Source organism: Nesoenas mayeri, assembly GCF_963082525.1.
Source record: "Nesoenas mayeri genome assembly, chromosome: 19".
NCBI lineage: Eukaryota > Metazoa > Chordata > Aves > Columbiformes > Columbidae > Nesoenas > Nesoenas mayeri.
Window position 1 is genome coordinate 9,298,984 of NC_137568.1, and position 25,438 is coordinate 9,324,421.

The following is a 25,438-nucleotide window of genomic DNA, read 5'->3' on the forward strand; positions in this document are numbered from 1 at the left end:
CAGCCAGCTGTAGTCACAGGTACGGTGGAAATCTCTCCTCCATGTCACTCATTTCTGCTGCAGGGCGTGTCAGAGCAGAAACATCCTGTCCTGAGAGCATCTAACTCAAACCTGATGGATTTTTTGTTTCATTGATGTGTCATGTCATTTTCTGGTCCTATGTGAATCTCTAGCACCCTCAGCATCCTGGTGTGGCATGGTTTGTGGTTTGATGTCATGTGTAGAAGTAGCACCTTTTCTTTCCGATGAGTCTGCCTCGTTTTATGCAGCGCCCTCTCATTCCGATGCGGGGAAGAAGAGCCCGTGTCCTCCTTCTCCCCACCCTGGTGAAGAGCCCCTGCTTGTCATCCTTTGTGCAAAAACCTCCCTGTACCTTTTTCTCTGCATCTTTGCCATTTCTCTGGCAGGATGGAACCGCCTTGCTCAGCATTGCTCAGCTCCTATGTCTCCTGCTGGCTGCTGCTCAGCCCCAAAGGGGACAAACACCCTCTGCAGAGTTTGTCACCTCCCTCCATCATCACTCCTGTATCACACCCTTGGGCTGTATCAGTCCAGTTTGGATCCCTGTGCACAAATCCCAACACTGTGAACATTAACCAATTATTCCTTATCTTTTTTCCTGCCTTTTTAGGAGCTCAGATGCTATTTTGTCTCCCTTGTGCTATAGCAGTTCAGCTTCCACCAGCACCTCAGTAGGGATCTGATCAAGCACCTTTTGCAAATCCAGACAGACAGGAACACCCACATCCCCCTGGCTGTGGATGCAGGGGTTCCCCAGAGGGCTGGAGCTCTGCTTCCCTCTGCAAAATTCGTGTCAGTCCCTCCCTATTACCACTCTGCTCTTTCCTTGCCCAGGAGGGATGTCAGGCCTCCTGGTCTGTAATTCAGTCAGTGCCAACCACAGATAACAATTTAGTGATTTCATGCTTGAGGTCCTCTGGAGCTCTGGGCAAATATCAGCTGGTCTCAGCAATTCAGTGCTACTGATTTCATTGATCATTTGTAAAGCTTTGCTGCCATTGGTTCCATTTAACTCAGATCTGTCAGCACAGCAGCCCTGAAGAAAGGTGCTAGGAATATCTTTGGGATGGAAACACCTTTCCCAGGTCTATCCAGGGGCATTCCTGTTGCTGGAGCTGTCAGAGCCAGGCTGCAGGCAGGGGCCAGGGCTGTGTGGGCTTGAGCATCCATCTGGCTGCGGGAGCATCTCTCCTCTATGTCCTCTCTGGTCCCACACCCACCCAACGTAAAAAACGCTTTTTTCAGAGGGTTCCCAGTGGTTTTCTATTTTCACATGAATTTTTGTGACAGAAAGGAGCTCGTTAATAAGCTGTTAGAAACTTTCACTTGCTCTCTCCCACCACGACTACTGCGTATGCGCATCACAGCTCTCGGTGTGCAGCCCACGCTCCCGCAGCAGCTCCACAGCCATCTCCAGCCCTGCGATGTGGTGGTGGACACAGCAGTGTGGTCCACCCCCAACCTCTTCCCCACGGCCTGGCTTGCAGGAGATGCCCACCAGGCAGGACCTGTCTGTCCAGTGATGTCCTGCCCACCCTGATGGCCTGTGGAGGGACCCCAAGCCCCACCTTGACCTGGGGAGCATCACCCCCAGGCCAGGGCGAGTTCCTGTGCTCTCCCTGTGTGTCTGAGCCGCGGAGCAGCTGGGACCCAGCACATCCTTGGCCAAGAAGGCAAACGGCACCTGGTGTGGAGTCTCCTTCTCTGAGACATTCAAACCCGCCTGGACCGACCTGTGTGATCTGCTCTGTGACCCTGCGTGAGCAGGGGTTGCACTAGGGTGGTCACCAGAGGTCCCTTCCAACCACAACCATTCCATGATTCTGTGATCCCGGGGGCCGCGGTGGCTTCCCCAGCTCTGGTCTCTGCTGCTGCCCATCCCAGCACCCAATGCTGACTGTGCCTTTTGGTCCCACAGGCGGAACGAGGTGACTTCAGGCATTACATCATTCCCTTGCTGCACACGCTGATGTACACCTTGATAAAGGTAACCTACCGCTGGTTTCGTCGGGGCAAGAGCCAGGGAAATTGGAAGCCACAGACCTGAAGCTGCTCAGCACCTCTTCCTGTGCCAAAATATCCCAGTAGCTGCCCAGTAAACACCTGGGACAACCATGGGTGGATGCTACTGTGTGTTTCCCAGTGTGGTGTTTTTTGGCTGAGACACTGGCACCGGTGACACACATGAGTCCTTCCAGCTGGCCCCTTTTCTGGAGATGCTGAGGTGCCAGATGGTGCAGGAAGCCACAACCCAGCAATAATATATGCCCACAGCCCTACAGTGGGTATTACTGGAGGTTTCCAAACCATTCTAGGGCCTGGTTCTTTTTCAGATATTGCATTGACATCCATACTGAATTTGGTATAGCTCTGTGCTCTCTCACCCTGGGGTCTGTGGTGGGGCGAACACCCTTAGGAACCACTGGTTGTGGCATCTCCTGATCTGCCCTTTTCTTGCCCCAGGCTCCCGGCATCTCCGACGAGCTCTGCAGCAGAGTGTACGATTTCTGTAAGAAGCTGCTTACCCTGCCCAAGCCTTTCTGCACCATCGGTTTGGACTATGCCACCAGGCTGAAGATGGAAAGGACAGCACCAGGTGTGAGGCTTCTCCACTCTGCCCGTGCAGGGCTCGGTGAATGGCTTTGGTCCTCAAGATTATGATCATGGGGACTTTGGGGAGTTCCATCCCTGAGCTGACCTTTGCCTAATGCACTGAGCCATGGCAGGGATTTCTGCATGGAGCTGGCCAAGTGCTTGGGGGTCTCAGGGTCTTAGGTTGGATCCATGAACCAAGACCATGGCTGGGTGAGGGTGAAGTACATCTCTCCCAATTCAGAAACATCTTGTGCTCTTCATACCCACCCAAGCACTGTCCCTGATGTGGCCCCAGGAGCAGAGGCCAGGAGTAAGGCTCTTCCTCCTGCTTCCGACTGCGCTCCCAAGCTCATAATCCACTAAACAAAGGAAGTGAAATACAGGAAATAATCCTTGAATAGAAGGGGGTTTCTTTTTATGTAGCATGGCCTATCTTTGTCCTTGACTATTTTTAGCTCTAGGCCCAGTTCTTGGCTCTTTGACATCATTTCTCCAGCAATGCATGTTCTCTGAGTTTGCAGACCCGCTGCCAGCCTCCACAACCGGGAGCCATGCTGAGCTGCTCCTGTGAGCTGTGTTGTTATTTCTCACGCTCTGAATCTTCTTTGTTTATCTTCTTGCATTTGTTAGGTATGTTGTACCAAAGAATGGTCATTTCCGAACAAAGTCTTAAAAGCGACCCGTACCCTTATCAGGAAAAGTGAGTAGTGCCTCTTGAATGTGGTGTTACTTTCATTTATTTCAGAAACTCTAAGTCTCATAGTGAAATCTGTCCTTGTCCTGTGCTCTGATTTAATGTGGGATGGAATGGACAATTCGGATGGAAACCACATGGCAGCACGTGGTCTTGAGGGATGCGATTTGGTGGCATCCAGTGCCTCATTAAAATATGTTTTGCACTGGGGGGAGCACATTCCTCTGATGTGTTCCAATTTATTTCTGTGGTCCTGGGAGTGAGGGAGCTTCCCTTGGCAGGGAGACAGAGCAGAGAGGCGGAATATCAGCAACAACCTTTTTTCTCTGTATGGGTGTCAGTAACAGTCATCTCATCTCATCTCATCTCATCATTCCCTTTTTCTACCCATTTTCCCACCCCATGCAGGATTTTCATCTTTGCTGATCCCGAGCTGCTCTCTGAAGCCATCTGCAACGCGCTGGTCACCGACACGGAGGCAGCTCGGGTCTCGCAGAGCCCCCGGGCATGCATGTCCTATGTGATCGTCCACGCTATGCAGGCGGCCCTGGGCGAGGGCTGTGACATCAGCGGCTTGAAGAGGAGCCTCCAGGTAAGTGGCGCCACTTCTGCAGCACCACATAGGGTTTTGCAATGGTCTTGTTCTTGCTGAGCATCTTAAAGCAGGGGAAGGTATTTAGCAAGTGGAGAGACTCACCCCCACGGCTCCTCACCGCTGGTCTCCATCCCCAGTAGCCCTGGTGATACTTGCAAGCCTGGGCTGCACGCAGAGCTGGTGTTAAACTAAAGAATTCTTCAAATATTAAGAGTTACTACAGCAGGACCCATAGGTTTAGAATCTTCAGTTTGAGTCTTCAGTTTGGCACAGCAGAGCTGGGCTCTGCGGCTGAAATACGGGCTCCTCTGTGAGCCACTGGTCATTGCAAAAACATCACGGTGGAAATGTTTCCACCAGTTTTCTCAAAAATCTCCTTCAAGGAGCCATGAGGCCACAGTAAGACAAAAGTCTGGTTCAGAAAGGCAAGCCTGCAGGGGCTCTCAGTGATTTCCACTCCAAGGACACCTTTGTGTGTCTGCTGTGCCCATCTCCCGAGGGTCACTTGAGCTGCCGGCTCTGCTACTGACTCCTTGAGCTCATGGCAGCTGGAGCACAGTGCCCATCCACTGCAAACCGGCCCGTGAAAGTCTTTAAGCAGACAGCACAGCCAGCATCTCTCCTACTCCAGCCTTCCCTGGGGAGAGGAGGACGTTTGTGTCCTCTGTTGTGACAAAACATTACTGCAGGACTCATTTGCTCTCCTTCTCCAGTGGAGCATCACCTCTTTTCACACTGCCGGGTGTTAATATCTGCTCCTCACGACAGGACATGCCCACAAGTGACCTTGAGCACTGGTTCCAGCAAGTGGTGTCGGCAGTGGAGTGTCCAGGAGCCGAGGCAAGCGCAGACCGCAGCCAGCACGCAGCCAGGCTGGAGAAGATCTACTGCGCCATCCTCAGCTCCTGGCAAGCGGGTGAGCTCCAAGCCAGGCGTGCATGGTGGGGTGAGGGAGTGGTGAAGATGCCCTTTCTGTTGCACTCTCTCAGCTGTCCATCCATCCCCACCTCCCGTCTGCCTCCCCAGTAGCAACATCTGCCACCAGGATCAGGTCCTTGCAGCCTGGCTCTTTGCAGTGACCTGATGTCCAGGGTGGCAAACTGCGTGTGGCACTGGGAGGCAGATATATCACCTCAGGCAAGGGACTGTGGCAATCTCTGCTGCTAATTCAGCTGCCTCAAGGCCCAGAGACATAGAATCATAGAATCATTTTAGTTGGAAGAGACCTTTAAGATCATCGAGTCCAACCATAATCTAACTCTGGCACTAACCCGTGTCCCTGAGAACCTCATCTCCGTGTCTGTTCAACCCCTCCAGGGATGATGATTCCACCACTGCCCTAGGCAGCCTGTTCCACATGTTCCATATGTCTCCATCATTTGCAAAGAGTGATATAGATATCAACAAGGGGAGGCTGGACAGACTCTCCAGTGCTCTGTTGGTGTAAGATACATCTTGCCATGGCCTGGGCTGTGGAGACACTGTCACCATTCCCAGAAACCTCCTGGAATTGATGTGGTGGACAGTGGTGCTCCATCCCCTTCCATTGCTGGCAGTGCTGTGTTCCAGCTCGGTGCTTGCTGCAGTGAAGCCAGGTCCTTCTCTTGCCTGTGCCTGTTTCCCCATCTTCATTCTTGCTTTCACTGATGGTGTAGGTGCCTTCTTAGGAGGGGAGATTCAGGCTGGACATGTGGGAGAAATTGTTGGCCCTGAGGGTGGTGAGAGCCTGGCCCAGGTTGGCCAGAGAGATGGTGGATGAACCATCCCTGGAGACATCCCAGGCCAGGCTGGACGGGGCTCTGAGCAACCTGAGCTGGTGAAGATGTCCCTGCTCATGGCAGGGGGGCACTGGGAGAGCTGGGAAGGGCCCTTCAACACAAACCATCCTGTGGTTCTATGATTCTGGCTCACTTTGTGAGACCAGAGGTCTGTGATTACAGTCTCAGGTCAGCCCAGCAGGTGACCAGGGTGGCAGAGTCTCTCTCAGGAGCACAGCACCGGTGGGGATCATACACCTGCGGGGGAAAACTGTCTTCTCCTGTGCATTACAAGCATCCTTGTTTCCTCCAGGTGATGCTCCCCTGGGAGGGCTGCAGGGCACCCCTCTGCCCAACCCCAACATCAGCTTTCACCTCTGGACAGAAGAGGACCAGCTCTGTGAGTGCCCTGGGGCTGCAGCGAGTTCGAACAGTGCCTGAGCCTGGGGAGCCTTTGCAGAACGTGTTGTTTAGCCCTGGTCCTTGGGCAGTGAGTTTCACAACCATCGCCCAAGGGCTGAGCTTGGGGAGGCTCGTCCTGACTGCACCAGCCTTCATTCTGTGGGGTGCTGGGGTCAGGTCAGGGCATTAGGGGGAAAGAGGGGTGAAGGAGATCAGAGGAGGATCCCTGTGGGACAGGCTGCAGGGGACGTATCCAAAGTATCTGATCTGAGTGATATTGAGCTTTTTCCATGGTGCAATGTGAAATTGGACTGAAAGACTGACTCCTCTTGGACTCGCTGGTGGAGATATTTGCTCTTCGGCTTGCATGAGAAGAGGGAGCTGGGGCAGGATTTGGGCTCAACCTGGGTTTAGTTGTATTTCCCTGCTCAAGCTCCCTTCTGCTCGCAGGGAAGGAATTGGTGCTGTTCATCCGCCCGCTGTCACAGAGCTGCGAGCCCAGCTGCCTAAGCCAGGACCTGGACAACTTCGAGATCCAGGACATTATCTCGGACTGCGAGTGCTGCGAGCAGACCCGCTTCTCCGTGCTCTCCACCGACAGCGGCATCGAGCGGGACCTGCCCGCGGCAGCCGAGGAGCCGTTTGCCCCTTTTGGCACTGAGACGGAGCAATCCCGGCTGCAGAGGAAGGGTGGCATCAAAAAAAAGCCATCGCCACTGGAGAGCGTGGCTTTCCTGCAGGCTGGCTGCAACGGTCCTGGGGCAAAGTCCCCGGTGAGGCCACAGAGGAGACCGGGGACCCCCCCGGAGCCTGCAGCCCCCCCGCAGAGGCTGCACACTGCCCGCATCGTGCTGCTGGGGGACGATCGGATCCTGGGGCGCCTGGCCCAAGCCTACCGCTCCCTGAGGTACCCACAGCTGGTTTGGCTCCGGGGGCTTGGGGACAGGGAGGACAGAGCGGGGGCTTTGCTCTTCAGCCTCTTGAAGGGGCTGAGACGGCTGGGGATGGGGTTGGGTTCCAGTGTCACCTGAGACAGGATGAGGCTCACTATAGGAAAACCCTTGAGGTGCTGGAGCGAGTGGAGAGAAGGGAACGGAGCTGGTGAGGGGCTGGAGCACAAGTGTGATGGGAGCGGCTGAGGGACCTGGGGGGTTCAGCTGGAGAACAGGAGCTGAGGGGAGACCTTCTGATCTCTGAACTGCCTGAAAGGAGCTTGGAGCCAGGGGGGGTCGGGCTCTGCTCCCCAGGAACAAGCACCAGGAGCAGAGGAAACGGCCTCAAGTTGTACCAGGGGAGGTTGAGGTTGGATCTTGGAACAATTTCTTCCCCAAAGGGCTGTTGGGCATTGGAACAGGCTGCCCAGGGCAGTGCTGGAGTCACCATCCCTGGAGGGGTTTAACAGATGTGGAGACGAGGTTCTCAGGGACATGGGGCAGTGCCAGGGGTGGGTTAACTGTTGGTCTCTTCCAACCAAAATGATTCTGTGATTCTATGGGATGTAGGTGTTTTGCACCCAAATGTGTCTGACTTCACCAGCTGCATGGCAGCGTTTGGCTCTTTTGGCCCAAATGCTGCACACAGGGAGTTTTCCTCTTCTGTCCATGGAATGGGTTAAATGAACAATAGATGAGGCAAGAAGTTTTCTTATGTAAAAGGGAAAAATCCTAAAGAAAAGCTGTTTTCCAGCTTTCCCAGCAGCTCACACGGGCCAGGACACCAACGTGGGGGGGGTTGTGGTGCAAGCAGCAGCTTGGGGAGCAGAGCTGGTGCAGAGGGGACCACTAGTCCCAGCTGGGAACCTGTCTGTGGACACCCCGTACCCCATCAGCTCCCCTTGATGCATTTGGGAACCCGGCGACATTAATGCCATCCTGTCACACTGGGCAAAGGAGGCATGCGAGGAGAGCATGATCTGCTGTTGCAGAGCAGCCGTGACTCCTAGCATTGCCCAGTCTTGGCCAAGAGCCATTTTTCTCCACCTTCCCCTTGTGACACAACTATTTATTTTTCCATTTCAAGGAAACGAGAAACACGGCGAGTTTTCCTGACTCCCAGGTTGAACCTGCAGTTCTACTACATCCCGGTCGTGACTGAGCAGACGAACACCTTGGCCACTGTGGTGAGTCTGGATTTGTCATCTCTGGGTGCTGCCGCCAGCTGCAAGGGGCTGACAGTGATTTCAGAGACAGAGCCGGGAGCTTTACAGAAGCTCACAGTGGTTAGTTCCTTGTTCCTAGAACAAGGAGGATGGGGGCCGAGACAGGGCAGCTGGGCTCAGTTTGCAGGCTGACTTTGGGGATCTGTCAGCTCCAGAGATGTTCGCGTTGCTTCAGCCACCCTGACAGATGATAACCCACAGCCTAGAACTGGTGTTCAGTTTTGCTGCTATGCCCCAGCTGTAGGAGGATCAAGGGAGCTTTAGCAAAGGATTAATGCTTTTCTTACCTCCCAAATGCTTAGGGAAACTGGTCACCCCTTACTGAGACCTTTGCCTTGCTTGGTCATGGGCCCAGTTTTAGTTCTGCAAGTCACTACCTTGCAGTTTATCTTGGGCAAATCTCTTCCTCTTTGGCGTCCTAGAGACAGCGATAAATAAACAGTCACACTTCTCACAATATTTTAAGCTGGCCCAGAGCTGGCTGTGCGTCCTGACAAACGTGACAGTAGGAAAATGGGTATTTCTTTTCATTCTTCACCTGTTCTTGAGCACCTGCTAAGTGAATGTTGCAAGAAATGTTTTGCCACCTTCTCTGGACCACACAGGGAAAGGAGAGGGACAGAGGAGCTGCTCACGGGGCATTTGCACCCCAGCTCCCTCTGCCTGCTCTATGGCTCCTGGTATTTTCAGCCATGATCGCACTCTGAGCTGTGTGTTTCTCCCTCAGGACCAAGCTGCCACCGGCCAAGAGGAGCTCTGTGAGGTGGCCGCGTACCTGGGCAGGGCTGACCCGTGGTATGAGAGCAACATCAACACGCTGTGCCACATGATTCCCAAGCTGGCCACCATGGTACGAGAGAAAACGTCCACCTCCCCACCTGGCCCGTTTCCCAAACGCATCTGTGGTACCTGAGCATAAGCTCATGCCCTGCAAGGCTCCTCCGTGACCCAGACAGGGGCTTTCTCCCTGCAAACCCACCCTGGGGCCCACAGCCAGGAAGGTGCTTGTGGCTGACGCTGCCCCAGCCCACAAGACCCATTTTCTGCAATGGGTTTTTTTGGCCAAGGGACAGGAAATGGCAGATTTCAAGAGCGAAAATGTAAATGAAGCATTTGCTGAAATACCCTGAGCTCTTATTTCCCGGCAGTTTGAGCCACCATCAATAAGGTACAGAAAAGGCTGGTAGGTGGGTGCAAGCCTTCACTTCTGCCATTCACTTTGACTAGTTGTGGCAGAGCAGCTCAGCACTGCCCTGAGCAACAGCTCATTGCTCATTATTTATCTGGAAAGGCGTGAGGGTTAGTGGCCGTGTTTTTGAGAAGTGACTGTGGCTGATCATAATGTGATTTGCCCCCCAGCCTTCCTCTCCAAGCAAACATCTTGTGACTGATCTGTTCATCACTGATGTGATCGCGTACTACGTCCGCATGGGCATCCAGCCCGTCTGCTTCCAGGTCTACGCTGTGAAGGTTCGTGCCACGTCTCTTGTGCCATGACACGGCCCTGCAAGGGTCTGCAGAGCTGCATAAAATCAACAGGGTCTGGGGGCTTTCAGCAGATCTGAGCCGGGATCTCTGTGCCCCACAGCCACCCCCTCTTTGCCAGTCTCCTGGATCCAGTGACCCCTGTAGCACAGCTCAGCCAGCATCAGTGATCCAGGAAGGCACAGACCTGCTGGAGAGGGGCCAGAGGAGCCCCAGAAATGACCCGAGGGTGGAACAGCTCTGCTGGAGGACAGGCTGAGAGAGCTGGGGGGTTCAGCTGGAGAAGAGAAGCTCCGGGGAGACCTTAGTGCAGCCTTTCCATACTTAAAGGGGCCAATAGGAAAGATGGGGACAGACTATGTAGCTGGGCCTGTGGTGATAGGACAAGGGGTGATGGTTTAAACTAAAGGAGGGAGATTCAGGCTGGACATGAGGAAGGAATTGTTGGCCCTGAGGGTGGTGAGAGCCTGGCCCAGGTTGGCCAGAGAGGTGGTGGATGAACCATCCCTGGAGACATCCCAGGCCAGGCTGGACGGGGCTCTGAGCAACCTGAGCTGGTGAAGATGTCCCTGCTCATGGCAGGGGGGGCACTGGGGGAGCTGGGGAGGGCCCTTCAACCCAAACCATTCTGTGATTCTAGATTTCATCATGACACAGGTCAGCAAAATGAACTTTGGAATTACCCCATAAGGACACATATTTCCTGCTCTGCTGGTCTCAGGTTTCGCAGGAGCTCTGGCACCTCCTGCTGCTTTGGATGCTGTGAGCAAACAGGAGTTTACTGAGTGGCTTTGCAAAACGACCCTGTACCTTGCAGGGGCTTTGCAGGGCTTCCTGAAGCACCATTTTATTTATTTCCTGAGAGCTTTTCTCTGAAATGGTATCAGAGTGAGACCTGGCACTTGATACAAAAGCAAAGAACTGCTGTATTTGGTCATGTAACATCAACCCCCTCATCCGCTTCTCTGGCAGTTCTCTCCCTTCAAAGCTCAGAGTGGCACTGATGCACATCTCTCCTCTTAATCTACCCGTGGCCACTGTGGTAACTCATTGCAGCAAAGGAGCAGCCACTGAGCAAACTGTCGTGTGGCTTGCAAAGAGCTGGGAAAACTTTGTTAATTAGTGGTAGAGCATCACCAGGGCTTGAACTAGTAACATGTAGCTCATAAACACTTGGAGCACCTAGTCCTCAGCTTGTCTGACTGGGAATTTGGGTTTTTTGGTGAGTTTTTATTTCACTCATTTCTCCTCCCAGACAGACATCAAAAGCAAGTGAGAGAGTGGGTGACTCAAGCAGGGGAAGAGGAACTGAGTCCAGATGTGGTTTTCAGATAGAGGCACCTAACCTATCCTGCTGTCACACAGGCTGTGATGCCACTTCATCTGGAAACACCAAACCTGTTTGGCTTTTTTGGCTAAGAACCGTGTTGTTCCTCTTTGGTTGCAGAGGGTTTTCCTGGAAGTGAGGGTCAGATCCTACAGGAGCTGGATGTAGGGCTAGGAGTGGTTAGGAGAGGTTCTCCAGGACCTCATCTTTATATTTCGCCCAAAACAAGCCCATGGAAATAAAACTAAGTCTGAAGTGACCAGTTGATTTAGGTGTATCAGAGAGAAACCTTGAAGCTAAGCCAGCATCTGCAGTCAAGCCTGGGATGCTGCTGCCCATGCCCTGAGCTGTCTCTGGGTGAGTGGCTGGGAGCAGACTGATCTGTGAGCCTGCAGTGACACCCCATGACAGGGGACACTGCCCGTGGCTCTGCTGGCCGGGTGCTGTGCCCTCCTGCAGGACCAGCCGTGCTCCTGGGCTGCAGGGAGCAAAGCAACAGCAGTTCTCCCCATCCCATGGGCCTCCTGGCTGCCATGAGGAGGTCATAGGTGCCCTTTGATGGTGTCACAGCTGGGTGCTCTGGAGAACCTTTTGATGTCACCAGCCCAGTGTGACGTCACAGGGTGATTCAAGATTTTTTCCTCTCTTTCAGATTTTCTTCAATGACCCAACACAGGAGCCGGCCGAGGACGTGTTCCTCACGGAGCTGTGCACCCAGGTGCAGGAGAGCATCTCCCCCAGAGGTGTGTGTGTGTCCCCACAGTGTCCCTGCAACAGGGGCTGCCATCCTGCACAGGGTCCTCTGTCCCCAGCTCCCACTCGTCCTGTCCCTCAGCCTGCAGCCAACAAGGCCATGCCATGGGGCACTGTGCCTTGTTCCTGATGAGCTGAAGGCCTCCCTAAATATCTCCATCTCCCTCTCGGGCACATGACACCAGGCTAGATGAGAGACCTTGTGGTCACTGGTTCCTGGTCTCAACCAGGTTTTGTAGACTGTGCCTTTGTTTGGCTCCATGACTCCCTGGAGTTGAACCAACATCATATTTTTGTCAAGGAAACACGCTGGGCTTTACAGCCATTCCTTTCCCAGGTGGTTTCCCTGTTAGGTATTTGGCTTCCTTAAGCTGCCAGTGATGGGACAAGGGTGCTTGAAGGCTGGACCGTTACAGAGGTCACAGCCAGCCCTTCCATCAGTGCACCCCGCTGTCGATACAACGCATGTTTGCCATTGTGGTTGTGGACAGACCCTCAAATGCATGCATCTCACTGGACCTGTTAAGTTCACAGAGCCTCAGCTCCCATAGGCGAGGAGAGGAGGGCTGATGTGCCAGACCACGACTGCTGCATGACAGAGGGAATGGCTTGTCCCATGAGAGGACCCCTCCCTGCTGACCACAGACAGGCAGGATGGGTGAATCTCAGTCCTACCCTGTTCCCTCCTTGCAGAGTTAAGCACAACCAAGAAGAAAACGACCCTGGATGGCCCTGGCATAGATCTCACAGTAACGTACAGAAAGGTAAGTAAAGGAGGCTCTTGGCAGCCTGCAATGTCTCTGCTCACAGGGATCCCTAGCATAACACAGATCTCCCAAAAGGAATGCACTGGCCCTCCTTTCCTCTGGAACTGCACTCCAGGAGAGGCCAGAGAGGTCATGGTGAACTTTAAAAGCCTGGCAACTAATCCAGCTTTTGTGAAAAACTGCCCCAAACCTCTCCATGTCCAACCTTTCTGCAGGGTGAATTAACAGAGCCTTTCCTGCAGGTCGTGGTGAGTGAGCGGGCAAAGGAGCTGGCAATGTCCCTGCGCTCCACAGGCCTGGTGATGAAAGCCATCCCTGCCGATGAGGCTGAAGGTGAGTTCCTCCTGCTTGGAAGAGGGTTTGATAAGTTTTCTGGTGCTCGATAGAGTAAATCTGGCCACAGTCCTTAATGCCAATTGTGCCTGGGCTGTGGAGGTGAATCAGTGACGTGCATTTATGGGTGTTACCACAGGCTGTGGTTGTGTGTTTTCTTGTGAATGACGTGCCTGGGGCTGCCTGCAAGGCGGGATTCAGCTTAACCATAATCTAGGCTTGGCAGCACCTTCCTCTTGCTGCAGCCTTCCTCTTTCGCCTTGCCCTTAGCATCGCCTCTGAGGTTTCCACGCTGACATGATCCCACGCAAACCCTTACCCCGTGGAGCTTGCTAGAGTCCTCTTCTGCCCACCTCATGGAGCTCTGGCTGTGCCCCCAAGTGTGGGACCTGGCAGTGTACCCACATGAAGCTGAGCTGAGATCCTGCCATGGCCTATGGCTAACGCGGTGCTTCTGTTGCAGACTTGGTGTGTCTGAATGTGAACATCACGGAAATCATTAAGATCAACAACTTGTCAGGACGATCATTCTCAGTAAGTAGCCGTGGGTGCTCACAGCCCTGGTGCGTGGAAATCTCTTAACAACAGTGAAAGGGGAAATACTGTGGGGAGAAGAAAGTTCTGGGGCCACCCTGCTTGGGGTGTTTTGCAATTACTTCTAGTCTAGATTTTTGAGCCAAAGCCCCAAACACCAACTTGCTGCTCAATGACACATTGAATCCTATCTCAGGAGACCATGAAGGACTGAGCTGCTGCTGGGATGGTTCTGTGAGCCCAGGGATGAACTGGAGAAATAAGGCTTTGCCCTGGCCATTGTGGCTCCACCTGGGTGCTGGGGAGGGGCTATAATTTTGCGATCAACAACTCTGTTAGCTCCACACCTCCCCAGGCCCCACGTGTTGATCCCCACAGAGGCCATGAGAATAGAGGTGATTGGAGAAATATTTTAATGAAGCATAAACAAGAAGCAGGAACTTCAATGAAACTACTTACCAACTCAGAAAGAAGGATACAAAAGAAATGGGACTGAAAATTTGGGCTCCTGTGCTTTATGTTTTATATGAGAGTTCAAGTAGACCCCAGAGGACACGCTGCCCCGTGCAAATGTGTCACTGCAGTTTGGGTAGCATTAAGTATTACTGTACCTTGGTCATTTGGGTCCTGGAGCCCCCAGGCTCTCAGCTGGTATTTTTAGCTAGCCAGCACACTTTTGCTTATTTTCACCTGGATTTTGGAAAAACAAGGTATTTCAGGCCATGCTGCCCACCAAGATACACCACGACCTTGAAGAACAGACCATGCCCCACATCAGACATCCTAAACCTTGCAACCTGTGCAAGCATTGCCAGTTTGGAACGTTTGCCCTTGCAAAATTTGACCAGGTTGTGATTATAGAAAAAGGACAAGACAGACAATTCCCTCCTTAAAGATGTCACCTTGTGTCACATCTGAGATTAAAAAAAGAGGGAAATGTCATCATCTATCCCTTTCACACCCACTATGCACACACCACCCAGCACCGCGGAGCCCAGGAAAGGGAAGTGAGACACAGTTTCACTGGGCTCTTCCTCCTCTCTCACTCCAGGCTGTGGCAAACAGGTTGAAAACACGCAATATCCAGATCAGGAGCACAGAGCAGAGGCCCTTCACGGTGTGTCTGGACAAGGACAGCAGAAGAACCTACAGGAACGTGATCAGGTGAGAATGTCACATGTGCCGGGCTCTGTGCTTCTTGCCGGTGACCTTGCATCCCTCCCTGGAAGGGCTGCGAGGTGGCTGTTGTGGTTTAACCCCGAACAGCAACCAAGTACCACACAGCCGCTCGATTGCTCCCCGTGGTGGGATGGGGGAGAGAATCGGAAGGGTAAAATGAAGAAAACACGTGGGTTGAGATAAAGGCAGTTTAACAGGTAAAGCAAAAGCCACATGTGCAAGCAAAGCAAACCAAGGGATCCATTCACTGCTTCCCATCGCAAGCAGGGGTTCAGCCATCCCCAGGACAGCAGGGCTCTGTCACGTGTGATGGTGGCGTAGGAAGACAAACACCATCACTCCAAACATCCCCTTCTTCCTTCTTCTCCCCAAAATATATACTGAGCATGATGTCATATGATATGGGACATTGTTTGGGTCACTTGAGGTCAGCTGTTGCATCTGTGCCCCCTCCCAATTTCTCGTGCACTCCCAACCCATTTGTCGGTATGAGGAGCAGAAAAGGCCTTGACGCTGCCTAAGCGCTGCTCAGCAGTAATTAAAAACTCTCTGTGCTATCAACACTGTTTTCAGCACAAATCCAAAACGTAGCCCCATACTAGCTATGACGAAGAAATTAACTCTCTCGCAGCCAAAACCAGCACAGTGCTGAGCTGTTTCCCAGGGAGTCCTAGTCCTGACCCTCAGATGTGACAAAAAACCCATGGGCAAATACTTTGCATTTCCAGGGAAAGCAGAGCAGAGCGGTGCTCTCCTGCCTTCGTGGGTTTGGTTGATGGTGTGAAAACCAAAATGGTTCTTCCATTTTGAGTAAGGTGCTGTCGTTAGGACAGCAGGAGGATAAGTACCTCCAGGGACAAACTGAGACCTTCGATCTCCTTAATTACATCACAGAGCTGATGCTTTATCACTGACTGCGTCCCTCACCATGGTATCTCAAGCATATGAAGGCAGAGAGAAGGAATTCAGCCCTGTGAAAATAGCAGGGATCAGTGTGCTTGTAGTAGTTGCAGTGGCATACGATGTGTTGGAAGCAAACAGACAGGTGGTTTGTGGTCTGCATTGAACATATGTGAATTGTGAATTTGTGAGAATCAAACTGAGCCAGGCTTAGGACACTGGGTTTGTGGTCAAGCACTAATACACATCAGCTCATCTTTCCAGCCAAAACTGGTTGAAAAAGCACAAAAACAGCTGCACATCTCAGTATAACTGCTCTCCTCAGCAGTCAGTGCAGAGAGCTGATGTTTAGTTTAAGATCAAACTCGGGACCTCAAGGGCAGATTTGCACAGGCACTAAACATATTCTTGTGCTTTTGCAGCGTGGAAGTGTCTCCTTGCCTAGAGCCCAGCTACTGTTTACAAAAGACAAGGACAATGAAATTCAGTGTGCATGAAACAGAAGATGTGGGGTTTGTGAAATACATGCCCAAGTCTCTGCTGTTGCCCATCAACACATTTGCAGGTGTCATACAATGAAGAAAACAAGAAAAAGCTGGTGTGAGAGATGTGACACTGGGTCATCGCAGAGGAGATGGAAAAAGAAAACACACTAAAAGCTGGCAACAGTGATTTTACAATGGTAATGGCGTAAAAAGCTGCAAGGGCAGAGGCTGATAGGGCTCAGGGAGGACAGCCGTGCCCTGCTGAATGCCAGTGATGAACACAGCAACAGCTCCTGCCAAGGGATGTAGTGTTGCTGGAGATCTGAGTTTCAGCCTTTTGCACGAGTCAGGGAAAACCTTTCAGTGTCTTAATTTCAGGAAGACTGAGGAAAACACAGCTGTGGTGATGGTGCTTGCTGTGCTTGTGGATCACAGAGCAGCCGCTACCGGTATCATTTGTTATGGTGATGTCTCAGAGTCTGGCAGGGTTCTGCACAACAAACTCTTAATTCTGACACAGGGTGATGTTTTTTGGGCAAACCAGCAATTATTCCCCTGGCTGAGTTGGGAAACCTCATTGTAAGCCTGACCACAGCTGGGAGAGCACATTGTTTTACACGGGTGAAAACTCACTGTTGTTTCGAAGAGACCACACAAAGTAATGACGAATGGTGGGAAACAGGGACACAGGAAATCCAGTGCAGTATTTGGTGATGATCAACAGGGCAAAAACAGCTCGGGCTGCCTGGGCAGTGATGTGGGGTATGCTCAGCTCTGAATGCTGTAGATCTGTTTGAAGAAGAAACCTTTGAGTGGACAACGGAGGCTGCACAACAGCTCGTTGACATCTGAGTCGTGCATTTGAGCTTACCTGGGATTTCACTGTTGTTTCACCCTGCAACCTCTTTGCGTCTGGTTTGGAGCCTCACAAGCACTGGTTGTGCTCCTCCAGCTGTATGTCCTGCGAGCAAACACCTACAAGCCCAGGATAGGTGGATCTCCTCCTTGCAGCCCTGCTTTGGTCTGTGCTGTGGAGGTAAGAGATGCAGAAGAGCAGAGTGGTGCTCCTGGGAATGGTGGTTGGGCAGGATGCCTGCAAGACTTCTCTGTTCCTCGCCTCTGCTGCCACCACAGTGTAGAAACCCTCCCCTGTTTGCAGATGGGCCAGGTGAGCAGCAGCCGCACAGCTCCTGCCTCCAGCCAGGCTCAGACTAACCTGGTGTTAAGGATGATCACGTAGAAGGTCCCTGGTTTCATCCCAGCTTGTGGCTGACTGAAAGAATGGAAGAAACACAGTGTGTATTTATTGACTGAATGTGATCTGGGGTGTCTCTGGGGAGTCTTCCCTAAATTCACATTGGAGAGGATCTGGGGGCATTCCTTCTACGACACTATCACTTTTTTTTTATTCTCTCAGCTCCCAGATAACTTGTTACCTGGGTTGCCTTTACTCAGGATCAGGAGCCAAAAGAAAGTGTCCTTTAGCTCTGTCTATGTGCATAGCAGCTGTACCCAGTCATCTCTGGCTGTCACCGATGGGGAGTCCCTGGAGCCAGCTCTCTGCTACAGGGGGATGCTGACCCAGCTGCGGTGGCACTGCCAGACCCTTGTGCTAGCCCAGACGGCTGGGGACAAATCCACCTCTCTGTCCTGTCCGTGCCAGCTCTGCCCAGCCCTGGGGAGCTGCAACCTCTGGAGAGTCACCCCTGTTTAACCCCCACACCTGGGACAAGGAGGCCACCTCCAGGTGTTTCAGTCTGGGGTACTGTGGAGGAGTGTCCCTTCTGCAGAACTGCCCTGAGCTTGTGGCTCCTCCTGGCTGCTCAGGCCCCATGGAAATCTTTGCATATCTTGCCACATGCACAAGGCTTTAGGATAAGGAATTACTGGAGGGAGTTCAGGGAAAGCTACAAAGATGCTGAGGGGTCTGGAGCATCTTTCTTATGAGGAAAGGCTGAGAGAGCTGGGGCTGTTCAGCCTGAAGAAGAGAAGCTGTTGGATCTTATAAATGGTGATAAATATCTCCAGGGTGGGTGTCAGAGGATGGACCAGACTCTGTTCAGCGGTGCCCAACGCCAGGGTGAGGAGCAATGGGCACAGACTGAAACACAGGAGGTTCCATCTGAACAGGAGGAGAAACTTGTTTGCTGGGAGGTGCCAGAGCCTGGCCCAGGCTGCCCAGAGCGGGTGTGGAGTCTCCTTCTCTGAGACATTCAAACCCCCCGGACCCACCTGTGTGATCTGCCCTGTGACCCTGCGTGAGCAGGGGCTGCACTGGGGGATCTGCAGAGGTCCCTTCAGCCCACAGCAGTCTGGTTCAACTCTCAGATTTCCAGGGTCTCCCTCTTTTCCAACCAGCACGGGCTGCTGTATTCCTGCTCTTGTCCCACACTGTCACCTGGCACAGGTGGCACTTTTGCTTTCTGTTCCCAAGCTCAAGGTTCATTCACTCTCCCTGTGAACGTACCATGCAGTCCAGACCAGCCACTGCATTACACTACTGGGGCACAGCGGCTCTAGGGCTGTCGGTGGGTGATAGGTTATTTAACAGTGTTTAAGGCCTCCAGGTTCCAAAGAAATATTTCGTCCCATACCAGCATCAACAGTTGAAAGATCACGTTGGGCAACAGCAACGCAACCCTTTCCTAAGGAGGCTGCCTGGAAATTCTGGCATAGCCTTTTGCTCTTGGCTGAGCCAAGCACAGTCCTTGAGCTTTAACATCACCCCACAGGAGTCACAAAGCGGCAACATCGTTCAGTTCTTCCATGCTGTTTTTCACCTCCATTTGCTCACAAACAACAAATCATTGATGCCTTCAATGCCAGACTTGGGCAGCAAACATTTGGGCCCTGAAGGAGGCTGAAGTTTGCCAGGATGCTCAGAAACAAGTCACTAAACGCCGACTTGCACCAGTTGGTTTCCTCTGTGAGCCGCTGCGTAGGGTGACACTGGGTGACCAGCAGCTCCTCACACCTCTGCCTGCTTGGGGCTTCCCTGGGGGGTTGTGTCCCCTGACATGTCCCTGGCACGTCCCTTGGCGTGTCCCCCGGCACACAAGGCAAACACACAGCCAAGAGACTGCGCTGGGTCGGAGCGTGGTCTGCGGAGTCCAGAGTTCCCTCTGTACAGTTGTACATGATGTAGATGGATTGTAAGTTATTTGTACAGGCGCCAGAGATGCTCTGCATCAGAAGGTGCAGTCCTTTTAATGCCAATTAAAACAAAAATAGGGAAAAAAAAAAAAAAAGGCAGAAATTGTCAGATTTTTTTGGTTGTTTGGACGTTTTGTGCTTTGTGTGTGGGTGGGTGTGTTTTGGTTGGTTTTGGGTTTTTTATGTTTGCATGTGGCTGGGGGCTGAAGAGGCCGGGATAGATGAGGCTGAGGGGGCTGAAGGGGCTGGGACTGAGGGGGCTGAAGGGGTCGGGGCTGAAGGGGCCGGGGTTGGTGGGGCCGAGGAGGCTGAAGGGGCCGGGGTTGGTGGGGCCGAGGAGGCTGAAGGGGCCGGGGCTGAGGCGGCCGCCCTGAGGAGCCCGCAGCGCGGGAACGGGGCGGCCGCGGCTGTTCCCCTCCCGGCCGGCAGGCGGCGCTGTCCCCCCCGCCCGCCGTCTCCTGGCAACGGCGCGGCCCGGCGGTGCGGCAGGTGCAGGCCGGGCGGGCGGAGCCCCGAGCCGTGCAGGTACGGTCCCCGCGGCCCGGAGGGGTGGGAGGATCCCCGGAGGTACGTGGCCGCCTCCCGAGGAGCATGCGGCGGCGCCATGGGCGAGCAGTGGGACGTCGGGCGGGCCCTGGCGCTGTCCGGCCTGTTCCGCCTGCTGCAGGGCGCGGGCCGGGCCTGCGCGGCCCCGTTCCTCACGCTGTACCTGCGGCACCTGGGGCTGCCCGCCCCGCTCGTGGGGCTGGTGGCCGGAGCCAAGCACCTGGCGGCAGCGCTCTGGGCGCCCCTCTGCCCCCGCTGGCCCAAGGGCCGCAGGAGAAGGCGCCTCCTGATCGCCGGCTCCCTGCTGGGCTCGGCGGGGGCCAGCCTGCTGCTCACCCTCATCCCGCCCGCCTGCGGGGACGCGGGGCACCCGGGGGACCGGTACTGTAACGCCAGCCAGCAGCCGGGTGACCCGGCGGCCGCCACCGCGGTGCCCAGTCCAGCCACGAGCAGCTACCGCGCTCTGAGCGTGAGTGCTGTTCCCAACGTGAAAGCTGCGTCCGGAGAAGCGGTGAAGACAACTGCTGATGCTTTGACAACGAGCGTAAGGCCAGCGCTAACCAGTTCGGCCTTCCAGGGGTTGTCTGGCCTGATAGATACACTTGAGAAGAAAGGCAGTGGGGTTGGTACAAAGGCAAATGACTTCTCCGATGGTCCCTCCGGCTGGACAGCTGTGAAAGCAGTTAACCAGGGGACACGAGAACCAGAAATGCTGGGTTCCTACAGACCTCCCTCTCATGGACTCAAGAGGGAAACAAGCAGCCAGGGTTCTTCTGCAATAGATCTTGTTGATAATGCTGAAGAAAGCCTTTATACTACTAAAAATAATGAGCTTTCTGTGTTTAAAACAACTCTTCCAACTGCTGGAGATGCTTATGTGTCTGGAAGCCTTTCAGACCACCAGAAAGATGCTCAGGATGTCAGCTTCGAGGCCATGCAGAACATCTTTCAGGACAGAGAGCATCAGATTTTTCTTATGGTGCTGGGTGCCGTTGTGCTTTGGGAGCTGTTGGCTACTTCTCTCGAACGGACAGTGGATGAGAGTCTCTATGAATATCTCGACTTCGTTGACGCGACCGACAGGTACGGCAAGCTGTGGATTTGGAGTTACGTGGGTGCATCTGCAGGCGCCTGCAGCATCGCCGTATTTGTGGATCAACTGAATTGCTTCCTCAGCAGTGCAGTCGCCCGCCTCGCTGTCCACTTCTATGGCTATGCGCTCCTGATAACGCTCTCCTTGCTTGTCACTGTCTTTTTTCCCATCCACGTTCCCAAGAAGAATGACCACGTTAACAAAACTGCCAAAGCCCTGGCCCTGCTGTGGAGCGACGGCCAAGCGATCCTGTACGCCATCACCGTCTTCCTGGCCGGCGCGGCTGGCTCTGCCGTGCACAACTTTCTCTTCTGGCAGATGCAGGACCAAGGCAGCAGCGAGCTGTACATGGGGCTCTCTGTGGCTGTTGGGCTACTTGCCGAAATGTTGCTTTATGTCTTCAAAGGGAAGTTGCTGAGGACTTTCTCGAGCAGCAATATTGTTGCAGTCAGCCTGAGCCTCCTGGCAGTGCAGCTTCTGTGCTACTCCTTCCTGTGGGCTGCGTGGTCTGTTCTTCTCATCCAGGTTTTATCCGCCTTCAGTAGTGGTGCTTTGTGGTGGGTGGTTAACATGAGGGTGGATGACGTGGCCACTCCTGGTATGGAGAGGTCCCTGCGCGCTGCTCTCCAGGGCCTCTGCTATGGCGGAGGAGCGAGTTTGGGCAGTTCCGTGGGGGGATTCGTTGTGAAATACTTCAGCCTGGCAGTTCTGTACAGGGCGTGCTGCGTGTGCCTGGTGCTGTGGCTCTTCTTGTTCTTAATTGTCCAATCTAAATTGCCACGGCAGAAAAAAATTAATTATTCTCGTCTCCTGGCTGCGGATTCCAGTGATATGAGCGACTCTGATGAGGAGAACGAGAGGGACTGGCTGGTAAAAGCGATGAAGGATGAAAGTTTTACTAGGAATTGGTCACAACAGCATGGGATCAAGTGATCTGTACTTGGATGCAGGGGTTGGAATGGTCATGTGGTCGGATGATGATGCCCGGAAATGACCATTAATTCTAAAGTGCTGAATATATATGGTGTATATCTGACAGGACAGATTTTTATGTAAAAAAATTTTATAGATCTTTTTATTTTCTTAATTTATAGCACTCTTGCAGTAACTTTTCCTTTTTAACTTAATGATTTTGTTTCCAAAATCATCACAAGGTATTTCAGATATACATTTGCTGAAATGAATGTAGCTAAGTTTTTAGTGAAAAAGCAAACCTAGATTGAATTCTTGCTCACCAGAGCTGATGCTGTGGAAACAGTGAGCGAAAGCTGCGACCTGTACACAACCGAATGAAAAATATTGTAATGCTAACAGCACACAAAACGTTTTCCAGGTGCTGTGTCTGTGAACTCCTTTCTCTGAATAGGGGATGTGAATTAAAAAAATGGTTTATTCACTTTTGCTTTGATTTGTAAAATCAGGTTTTGCTGCAGATTGTCTTTTTGTGTTTTGGGATTTAAATAGGCTTCTGCACTGGCATCTATTGGAAGAAACCAGCCGGTGCTGCTGGCTGCCCAGATTCAGCAGAGCAGCCTGTTGTGTGCCTGGGGTGACCAGGACACAGCCTGCCCTCCTGCTTGGAGTGACGTAGGGCAATATTCACCCGGAAGGAACTTGGCATGGGCTGAGTTGATCAGACTGATCCTCGCTGGGCAGCCCTCTTCTCACAGTTCCTATTTAGAACTAACTCCACATCCTGATCCTGGAGGATCCTGGAGCTGCCTTATCTACCTTGCCTTAACCTCAAAAGCACTCAGATTTCAACACCTCTGCAGTAGGTAAGATTTTGCTTACAAGTGAAGAATTAGCGGTCTGATCTCATTAAAGGATGTGTCAGACCTCAAACAGGGCGGGCGGAGAAGCTTCGAGCCTCGCAGTCCTTTCAGCTGCCATCAAAATCTGCTGGTGGTTTGTTAGGTGCTTCCTCGGTCAAGTGCCGACATCACTCATTTGCAGAGGGATAGATTTTAATAACACCTTCCTAATTTCATAGAAGCCATGCGACAGCTGCAAAAAGCAGAATATTTATTGAAATGCATATTTAATATGTCATATGTAAGTGGCGTTGCAGTCTGTCACCCTGCTGCATTCTGGGCTCGGTAGCAAGCGGTTGGAGACAAGACAGAGAAATGCCGTTTAAGGTAATTTTTTTCTCTGTATGCATCGATTCCAGATTATCTGTATATCAGATGCTTTCAGGGCAATTAGCTCACTGTTTTCCTGGCACAAATCACTGCGCCGTGCAGAATACTCTACTAGAATGACTCTATCTATAGAATTGTCCTCATGCCAAGAATAGCTGGGGCTTTTTATTAAGATGTTACTTTCTCCCAGGAATTCAAACTCAAGTTGAGAACAATTTTATTGTCAAGAATTTATCCCAGCCTTATTATCATACAATACCTCAGGAGCTCTAATCACTTGTTAATAGAGACTTGAGTCTTGAGTAACAGAACTGCAAGCAGCACATCCTGGAGCCGTTCGTGCTTTTGTGAAGTGAACGCTGCAGGAACAGCCGAAATGGTTTAAAATGCGGTTGCTTCTTTAGCTGGAAGTGACTGCCCTCATTTGAAGCCAATTAAATGGGTCTTATCTGCTCTTTTTATCTGCTTCAGCACCAAATCAGCTGTTGTAGTTCCAGTTTTGCAAAGAGGAGCCTTCAAATGTGTGTGTGTGATCCGTCCTGTGACCGGGAGGGAGAGGTGACAGCCTCCGGGGTTGGTTTTGGGTGGCTCAGCCACTGCCGCTAAGAACAGGGAGGATTTAAGGTATGGCCCAAAGCTTAACTTCAGTGTAATAATCTTGCATAAAAATGGGGGGGTGTTCAAGTTATTAATCCAATAAATACATTTGGTGCTGATTTGAGGGAGAATCATATTTATACAGTTTGAAATATATTCTGAATTACGAACTGCTGTGGAAGCGGACGTGGCAGAGAGCTCATGTGCTGAAGAAATTGCACTGATTTGGTTAAATCATTTTCCTCTGGGAACGGTGTAACCCTACAGCATCAGTGACTCAAGTTCTCTGATGGTCACAGACCCTGCATACTGAACGGGTGAGGCGGGAGGTGCATTTATGTTGTCGTATGTGAGACTGCGCGGCTTTATTGTTCTCGCAGAAGTCAGAACACGCGAAGGAATTGAATGCCATTGGGAACGAGATGTAAGTGAGAAGAACCAAACTGCCTGTGGGGAAAAGAGTTTCTCATGATGTACTCCCAGCCACATCAGTGGTTATTTTTGCACTACTTTGCAACCGTTTTCCAATAAATTGATGTCAAAAGTTCTGTTTCCGTAAGTTTTTATACTTAAGCGACAATTGTAAGGTTAAACATTATTATAAAATCACAGAAGATTTTACTGTTTGCCTTCTTTATGGTGAACTCCAAGCAAATTTCAGAGGCTTCTATGTAGAAACACTTCAGTCCAGGGTCTTAAGTCAAGCTGTGTCCTCTAAATACAATTTGATTTAATAGAGCTCGGGAGGCAAACCATAGTTAGCGCTGAGGAACGTGTTCTGCACAGTGAAGGTCTTTGTAGCTCTTGGATTTTAAATTTCACATGTCTCCATGTGTGCATACTTTGCAAGAGGTTTCAAAGGATCTAAGTAAATCGGTTTTATTAGATGGGACATCATTTGCCGAAAAATGACAAAGGCCTCTTTGCTTATCAGGAAACAACTCCCAGGCCCTGCAGGTAGGTTCAATACACGGCTGATGCAGCTGAACTGGAATCTGAGTCACTCGTTGCATCAGATGCCTTATCTGGCTTTCTGTCAGTTATTTTATGGTGGGATATTGCAGGTGTTTCTTTCAGCTCTTCTCAATGTGCACCTCACATCTGCGTCTGACTTAAATAGTGTAGCACGTTCAGAATACAGAATTGGGTAAAACTCAGTAGGCGCTGATCTCTAAACACTTATTTTTGTCGTGGATCTGATCAGCATAGTAAGATCCTTTCCAGTGTTCTCCAAAGATTTCTATAATTCGGCAAGAAACCACAGCACGTTTCTTTGTGGACCGAGTGAAATCTGCCCAGATTAATTCACCGAGAGCTTCTTTGTATTTTTGTAGAGTTGTTTCCCAAAATCATAGATATGGTCCATTGAAGGTGAGTCCGTTTAGCTGTGGTTTCACAAGGGGGCAGTGATGGTTTTGAGAGCTGTGGGGTTATTCTGCATGTTCTAAATACTAAAAGCAAGAGCTCCTGAATTGCCTGTTGTTCCGTGGTGGGTGTGATGCCTCCAGGGCACGGTCCGTCCTGTCTTGGGTGCCGTGGGTAAAAGTGTCACTTGTTTTGTTCATCTTCAGAGTCCACACAAGGCATTACCAGTCTGGTTTGAGCTCTTCGCTGAATTATGACAGCATGATACCAAAATTCTGTACCTTTACAATATGAGACCCATATAGACTTCTTAAAAGTATTAGGCAGGTCCTGACCGTTACCGGCATGAGCACTAAGCAGTGCTAAAGCAGGGGAAAAAAAGTCTGTCTTGAAATATCCTGACTCCCATCACTATTGCTGTATTTCTCAAGAGGGAGCCAATGTAAAGGAATCTCTGCTAATTTAAACTCTGCATTTCTCTGGGAAGAGATGCATTTTTTTCTCCCCGTGGCCTGTTTTTGGTGTAATATTAATGACTTTCCTGGCCAAGGGCCA

The 25,438-nt window shown here is 51.9% G+C and overlaps 2 protein-coding genes across 2 annotated transcripts; both read left to right on the plus strand.

Annotated features, from left to right (window-relative positions):
- Positions 1-3,248: 3,248 nt before the first annotated feature.
- Positions 3,249-16,079, plus strand: PIK3R6 (phosphoinositide-3-kinase regulatory subunit 6; the record flags this gene model as incomplete). Its single annotated transcript, XM_080356446.1, has 14 exons — positions 3,249-3,316; positions 3,719-3,902; positions 4,674-4,821; positions 5,976-6,062; positions 6,515-6,971; positions 8,084-8,183; positions 8,950-9,072; positions 9,582-9,692; positions 11,687-11,777; positions 12,481-12,551; positions 12,797-12,887; positions 13,351-13,421; positions 14,473-14,585; positions 15,923-16,079. The coding sequence occupies 14 exons, from the start codon at positions 3,249-3,251 to the stop codon at positions 16,077-16,079; spliced, it is 1,872 nt and encodes a 623-aa protein (XP_080212572.1).
- A 3,663-nt stretch (positions 16,080-19,742) lies between these two features.
- Positions 19,743-23,946, plus strand: MFSD6L (major facilitator superfamily domain containing 6 like; the record flags this gene model as incomplete). Its single annotated transcript, XM_080356766.1, has 3 exons — positions 19,743-21,283; positions 23,393-23,444; positions 23,899-23,946. The coding sequence occupies 3 exons, from the start codon at positions 19,743-19,745 to the stop codon at positions 23,944-23,946; spliced, it is 1,641 nt and encodes a 546-aa protein (XP_080212892.1).
- Between the last annotated feature and the right edge of the window lie 1,492 nt (positions 23,947-25,438).